The sequence below is a fragment of the Haliaeetus leucocephalus genome, unplaced genomic scaffold (assembly GCF_000737465.1).
Source record: "Haliaeetus leucocephalus isolate CR32 unplaced genomic scaffold, Haliaeetus_leucocephalus-4.0 Scaffold295, whole genome shotgun sequence".
Classification (NCBI taxonomy): domain Eukaryota; kingdom Metazoa; phylum Chordata; class Aves; order Accipitriformes; family Accipitridae; genus Haliaeetus; species Haliaeetus leucocephalus.
The window spans coordinates 3969640-3977054 of record NW_010972731.1 but is presented as its reverse complement, the minus strand read 5'-3'; the positions used below and the strand labels follow the sequence as shown (position 1 = coordinate 3977054).

Sequence of the window (7415 nt, the reverse complement as noted above, 5' to 3'; positions counted from 1 at the left end):
GTGAAGCTTTGCAGAAAGTCCATTTCTATAGTATTTTGACATAATATTGGAGGCTACATCTCTTCATTTTAATAGAACCAGAAATTTTCTAGTGGTTGATCGCTTTCTTTCATTAACTGAAATTATGTCTTCAGAGACCAACTCGATTCTCAAATGGAAACTTTTGAAACAAGAACCTCTACTAGCTTAGTCAACAAGGACCTGTCTTGAGCTAGCTGTGTTACTAATTCAAGCAGAAGCAGAGCGCAACATTTTTTTTAGTTCATTGATCTGACTTAATTGGCAGTTCAGCAAGAGGCCTATAAGCCATAGATCAACTCAAATATTAAGTTTAATTTTGTGAGAAAATAACACTGTTAATAATGGCACTTAACTAGTGCTTACTTTCTAGTATACAGTATATACATACAGAAACATACAGTACACTTTACTGTTCAGAGGTTTACATTTAAATGATACACTTTAAGAAATAATTTAATAAATTCTTTGCAAATTCTTTTTACATCAGTAGGCTGATTTTTATCTTGCATATATACAGTATTTTATTCATATTTACTTAAATGCAAAATAGATAAGCCCCTATTTACAGTCATCAGAAACCTTCAGGTATTTGAAATGGAAGGGCCCCATTCTTGAGAACTTTGTATATTAAAGATTTGTTCATAAAAGTTCTTCCATATTTATGATGCCATGTATTTCATTAAGTATTTCACTGCACTTGCTCAGCTACCGTTCTTTACATAAATATTGGAAAGTTGTAGTTTTTTGGGATACTGCTTTTTAAGAGAGACCATGTGAGGGTGCTGCAATTAAGTTCAGAATTTCCTTAAGAGAACAGCAGTTAGGCAGCTCCGTGGCACAGTTTCTTTGAGGCAACTAATATATCAAATTAACTCCTAAAAGAAGTTGAGCGGATATCAGTCTTGTTCATTAAATTATGAAAGTTGTCTATATGATTGCCATCACATTATATTATCAGGGATACATCCACACATACTTTGCAATAAAAAAATTAGGAGAAAAAATAAAAATTGATATTTCAAGCGTAAATTATATAAAAACTTGTTCTTTCTCCATCTCTTAAACAGCAGCTTCCATTTTACTACATAAATCCATTTGTAATGTCAAATCATTGAGTAAGATTTGGGTCATCATAAAGGAGTCAAATGAAGTGAGTGGTGAACGGTACTGAGTGTACAAGACCAAGCATAGATGGAAACAGAGCAGCAGAAGGAAAATTAAATAAATAGCACAGAGAAGTGAAGAAGATAAAGAGAAATTATAACAGCCGTGACCTGAAACTGGGAGTTTAACATGGAGAGAAAGGAACAGAAATAAATGCAACAGTCCTGTTAGAAAGTATGATGTCTTAGGAGAAGGGGGAAATGGAAGTAAGAAAGCAATGTGGAAGTTAAAATTACACTTAATGCTGCCTGTTCAGCCACACTGTTCTGGCAGTATCCCAGTTCTGGAAGCCTCTACTTACACCAGATAAGCCAGTTCCTCCCTGCTGGAATTTTTCCTGCATAATGGGACAGAATTTCTTTAACAGATTTTACTTGAGAGATTTAATGTGGTGTATTAGGAAACCTAATTTTCCTCAGATGGGAAGAAGAGGAGCTTATTTGCTTGACAGCTGTAAGGAAGGATTTCTTTCTTAAGCACTTCTGTGTAGAAGTGAGTTTGAATGCTCAAGATGCATAGAAATCCACAGAACACCTCTCAAGGGGAAGAAAAACCAACCAAAGCAGCCAGTATCCTGTCAGCACAGAGGCACTATAAATTAGTGTGTGAATCGGACACAATGATAAAGAAAGGCTTCATTCCTTAACGTCGTTTTCATCAACAGGCTAAAACAATAAAGTAAATTGATGTAGTTGTGCTGGATAGTTTTTGTGTGGGGAAAGCGCCACAGAAATAGATGATTTACTGTATAGGGTTTAAGGGTTAAAAAAAAAATCAATAAAATATGAAAAGCTATTAAAGAAGTAAAGATTAATGGAGAGTCTCCAACCAGGATGTTGATAACTTAGAGATGCTTGTATATGAAGAAGATAAGCAAAGATGGCTATGAGAAGAAATTACTTGAATAATATTGAAAAGAAGGGAAAAGATCGGAAAAGGCTATTTCTCACCTGCTTCCCACTTAGAACTTAAACATGTCTCTATGCTGACAAATTAGGACCAATTATCAGATGAGATCGTGCTATAAGCAAAGGAAAAGGTTTAATTCTGGTTTTGTTCCATGTTTTTTCTATACCAGAGGCTTGAAAAGCCACATTTTTTTAATAAAGTCATGTGGAATTTCAGTTATGACAGATTAAGCAACGAAATGATTCTGCTGTGTTGCAGGGCGAGTGACAAAGATGTCTTACTGCCTCAAAACCAGTGGGAGAATATGAGTTTAACTTCTACCCCCCTCCGTCACTAATAATGCAACAACAGCATAGGAACAGGCGGTTCTTGGGTCAACGTTCATAGTTTGCTGTTGTGGGTAACTGTTAATTTGCTTCCCGCAGCACATTTGTGTTTCTTACGTATTTCATACACTCGGTAAAATTTGGCAATCTGGATTGGATTTCTTCATCCCCACTGTGAAATACAGAAACTGTACTTTTACTGTGTATTCAAGAATCACATTGGGAGGCACTCTTATCTCTGAGAGGTCAGCAAGAAGCTGATGCTGACTGGGATTCCTATATAATACGCCCATTCTAAAACCTTGTATGTGTTGAGGGATCTTGTATGGCTTCCAAACCTCCAGTGATGCCCTAGGTTAAAGAGATTTTAATTTATTTGTTGCAAATATATCCCTTGAAAATACAAAATGTTAATCATAAACATATTTATTTTTAAGATACTTTTAAGATTACTCTCGTTACATGAACATAGGTGGACCATAATACTTAGCCAGACAATCTTTACTAGATAGATTTTGATTTAACTTTGTAAACCAGCGTCCTTCATTTTAATATGTGGAACAAACATCTCTCTGTTCCCTTAGAATTAGTTAATAAATATTTCTGAATTCTTGAAATGTTTTAGGATGCAAACAAAGTACTGGAAAAATAAACCATGTTTTTGTTAATTGTTATCTCTAGAAAAAATCAATTTAAACATTAAAACTTAGTTGAGCTTGTATGAGAAAATATTTTCTGGAAATGGTAAATTAGGCTTCTTTTAGAGGGGATTCAGTGATGGAGAAAGACATTAAATAATTTATAATTAACATTTACTATTTGGACATGTATAATTGGATATTATGATCTTTAGTAAAGATCATCTGTATCATCTTCATTGAAAAAAGGTATTTACTTCATCAAGGATAGCACTATTACTTCTTTGTACAGAAAACAAGGCAATACCTTTTTCTATACAAGATACAAGGTGCTGTGTCTTCAGTCAAGACTTCAATAAACTGCTTAGTGATTTCTTCAGACAGGAATATTAGAGCAATGAAGACAGAGTTTATGCTTTGTAACTAATTCAGTGCACAGCAAGTATTAGATGTCACAGGTTATTACAGCACATAGGCCAGAGTCTCACAAGGTTTCAGCGAACAATTAACTATTTGAAAATTAAGACTGTTTCATTTAACTGTAATGGAAACTCCTTCTAGCCTCTTGGTTGGGACTCTCACATTAATGACTCCACAGCAATATCACAGTCCCAGTACGAAGTATGCGAAGTACTGCAGTAACAGAGCACCAGAGTGTTCTTTCATACCTACGTCATAACTTGCTGTACTACTGTGCGTTCATGAGAACACCCTTGATTCCCACAGTGTATCTTTTTAAGCAAGCGTCGTAATTTGTTGGGAAAGTTTTTGTTAATATATCTGTAGAGCAGAGGCATTACAAAGCTGCTTGAGAAAGCCAAGAACTTTGATAAAATCTTGGTAAAATGTAATATTCGACTATAGTTTTCATCTGCAATTCTTCCTTGTGCATTAGTAAATGTGCTTACCAAAAGAATAACGTAATAGGGTGTCCATAACGTGAACTGCGTACAGACTGTGGCAATCAAAAGCCTGTGCACCGATGGATCTAATCGTCCAGTGTCTTGATCCAGCGGTGTAGCCTCTTTGCGTATTCGCAAGATTAATGTAAGTGCATACAGTACAGCGATAGCTGGTACAACATACCCGATAAAGACCATAATGGCATCTGCTGCTTCTTTGTTCTGCATCTTGGAACATTCAATTATTTTAGTGGATACATGATTGCAGACATAGAACAGGAGAGATGAAAAACTTGTAAGCATGGCACCACCCCATATGAATCCACAAACGTGTTTGGTGTTGTACACGCTTGACATATAAGTTCTAGGTAGAGCACGTTCAATGTAGTAGTCCAGACTGAGCAATGTAGTAGAGTACATGGTAACTAAAGATGAGACGTTGAACAAAATAAGTAAGGTAATATAAACTTCATTGTTGGAATTCCAGATGGCCCATTTCATATTGGCAAGACCTAGAAGGTACACCGGTGCCAGAGCGTTGATGATGAGACCAGCAATGGCAATGTTGACAAAGTAAACATCTGGCATAGTCATAGTAGCTTTGTTATAGAGATTAACTAGGACCAGCAAGCCATTGTAACAAAGGCCGATTGGGAAACATATAATGAGGTAGAGTAGGGAAAAGATGGAAAGCACAAGGTGGAAGTCATGGCAGAGGTGCTGGTCCTCGCTGTTCTCGGTACTGTTGTTTAAGGTTTCACAGCTCCACATAGTGATTTCAGCTTTTGTATCTTCTCCGCTGGTTACCAGCTCTTCTGCAGAGAGAGAAATAGTGAAAGTATTGTTGAAATATTATATTCTAAGTGAAATGCAATGTAGTATGAAGAAAACATTTTAAAGATAGAGATTACGTGCTTCACGTAACTAATCAATTTAAGGTCAGTGACTGAAGTGCCTTTTGGTCTTGTTAGTCTAGAAGAAAGTAATCTGTGATTCAAAATTTCATGGCACTAGTAAATGTTCTGAAGTTTTAATTTAAATTAAATTAGTAGCAAATGAGTTATTACAGGACACTCAACAGAAGTAAATAATAAACTGTGTATCTTTAAAATAAGAACCAATGTAATATACATGAAGATAAGTACGTTTTTAAAAATTATTAAACAATACCTTTTATATAGCTAATACTATGTAAGGGTAGCTGCTGAAGAATTGACAGATATAAGCTCAAGCACAAATCTTAGCGATAAGATGGAGAATAGAGTTCTCTAAGGTGTTAAATAAGCTCTTTTGGAAAGATAGTTTCTTAGGAGGCATGTCCAAGGCAGCAGGGTGGATGTATACTGGATCACTGATAAAATTGACAAAGACTAGAGGAAACTAGGAAATGAGGCGAAGGGGGTGTTTTTTATAGATCATTTTGTTCAGACTTCCAACCTATAACCATTTAGTTCTGAAAAAACAATGGACCTCTGTAGTACAGGGAACCTAATATCAGGGCAGCCTGACTTTCCAAAAAGGCAATAATTATCTATCATTTCCTCTCAAAATAGCTTGAATTCTTTAAAAAGTATGCTAATATCAGTAGTTATTGTCCAGCTATCTTTGCTTTATCGTCAGTAAAGAGATAACATTTTAAATGAAATCATGGAGCTTCAAAGCAATCATGAAAAGTCTCTTTCCAAAATGCAGAAATAAGAAGTAATCTCTGAAGTACAACTGAAAACATCCACAGCCTTAAAATCATGGTTATTATTCCTGGCAGGCCATTTTTAGGACAGTGTAGAATTTATGCAGCAGGTGATTTCCCATGTTACATGTACTCTGATACTGTCACATACTCAGCGTTGTATTGTGTGCTTCCCTTTTAGCACGTATAGGAAAGTGTAAGTACACCTACCTGCATTCTTTCCAGAGAGAGACAAGATTTAATCAAATCCACAATAAATATTGTGCAATTAAAATGAATGTTACTAGACAATATGCTATACTCCATGAACCATATAGCTAAATTATACAGTGTGGGTTTTGTAAGCATACGGATATGTGCTTGCATCTCTCTAGTGCTAATCCTTTGACACTTCAGCCATAGTACAGAATTTGTTCCAGAATTGTGTCAACTTCCATTGCCACTGTTTTGTGCACATTTTCTTCTCAATACCATAGCCCGTGCCAGAAAACAGGTTGAAAATACAGTAATTTTAGCTGGCCAAACAAATTTTTATTCCACTGTCATATTTTGGATTTCCTCAGAGAAGAGCCTTCTGTGGCAGCAGCACAAGATGCAGTTCTGTTGTTTTCAAACCTTTCTTTCACCTTTGTGGAAAAACTTACTTTTTGTTTTCTCAAATCAGTTCTTTAGCTACAGTATTGCATATGAGTAGAAAGTATAGTATCTTTATGTTGTCCTTCAATCCTCATACTATTTTTGAGCACTGAAAACAACCCAGTTTCTTTTCAGGAAGCATCTGTTGTTTTAAGTTTTTAAGAAAGAAAAAGAAGAGCTATTTTGCACAGTTGAAGGCAACCGAAATCACATCTCATTGAACTGTTATGACTTGATTCGACCAAAGCAGCCGACTGGAACCAGATATTGCAAATGCATGCATTACGGTGAGTGCAAGGGTGACTAAGCACAGGCATGGATACAATCACGTAATTCCATTATGTAGGTTTATCCTTAAGCATGTAGCTTTGATTACTCCAGACTGAATTACATCAGCCGCAGAATACTTGCCTGTATATTGTCTCAGAAGATCAACAGTCTTTGCTACCATGCTTTATATTTTAGAGAGCAGGGGGATGTCTGGTTTCAGGAGTGTTTTTAGTAATTACCTCTTTTTTTTGTTTACATCCTCTAACTGCAGTGAAATACGGCAATTCTGTTTTAATGATGGAAATGGCAGGTAATTCATTGTGTTCAATAGTCATCTTATGAAATTACAAAACTTACCTCCGAAACGAGCAGAACTAAAATCCGAAGAAATTCTGCTGATGACTTCTAAACGACCAGGTGAGGTGGCTTTGCCACTCGCGTAGAAAGGACCCATTTTTAATCGTCACTTACCTGTGAAGGCACTGAACCTGTCTGCTGTGCCCTACAGGCCCGGCTCAGCATTTCTCACCGGGCCGCGTCTTTTGCCATTTTAAAGGAAGTTTTGTCTCCTTTAGCAGACCGTGCCTGCCCAAGCCCTCCCGATGCTTCGGATGCGGATCTCTTGCTCTCGATCGATCTCAACCCACCCCTTCCCCAGCCCGACGCCTCGCCGTCCCCGGCTCCCTCCCGTTGCGCAAGCGAACGCCGCAGCCCTCCCGTCTTCCGTGCCCTGCCTCAGCCCTCCCTCACGCCTCCCCTCCCCGGCTCCTCTCCCCTTTTTACGCTTGCACCGCACCGAAAACCGAGCTCGGACCGCGAAGCGCCGCCGGGCGGAGCGCCCTGCCCGCCGCCGCTCTCC

The 7415-nt window shown here is 37.5% G+C and overlaps 1 protein-coding gene across 2 annotated transcripts in view; it reads right to left on the bottom strand.

The window, feature by feature from the left end:
- Positions 1-385: 385 nt before the first annotated feature.
- The window catches only part of GPR146 (G protein-coupled receptor 146), a 16901-nt gene continuing 9871 nt past the window's right edge, over positions 386-7415 (bottom strand). The window contains exons 1-2 of one of the 2 annotated variants that reach the window (XM_010570269.1): positions 7028-7118; positions 386-4775 (exon numbers count right to left, since the gene is read on the bottom strand). In XM_010570269.1, the coding sequence (XP_010568571.1) occupies positions 3727-4731 (1005 nt within the window). In that variant the 5' untranslated portion in view covers positions 4732-4775; positions 7028-7118 and the 3' untranslated portion in view covers positions 386-3726. Of the gene's footprint in view, positions 4776-7027; positions 7119-7415 lie in introns of those variants that run through there. The other variant, XM_010570270.1, reaches the window with a different exon arrangement.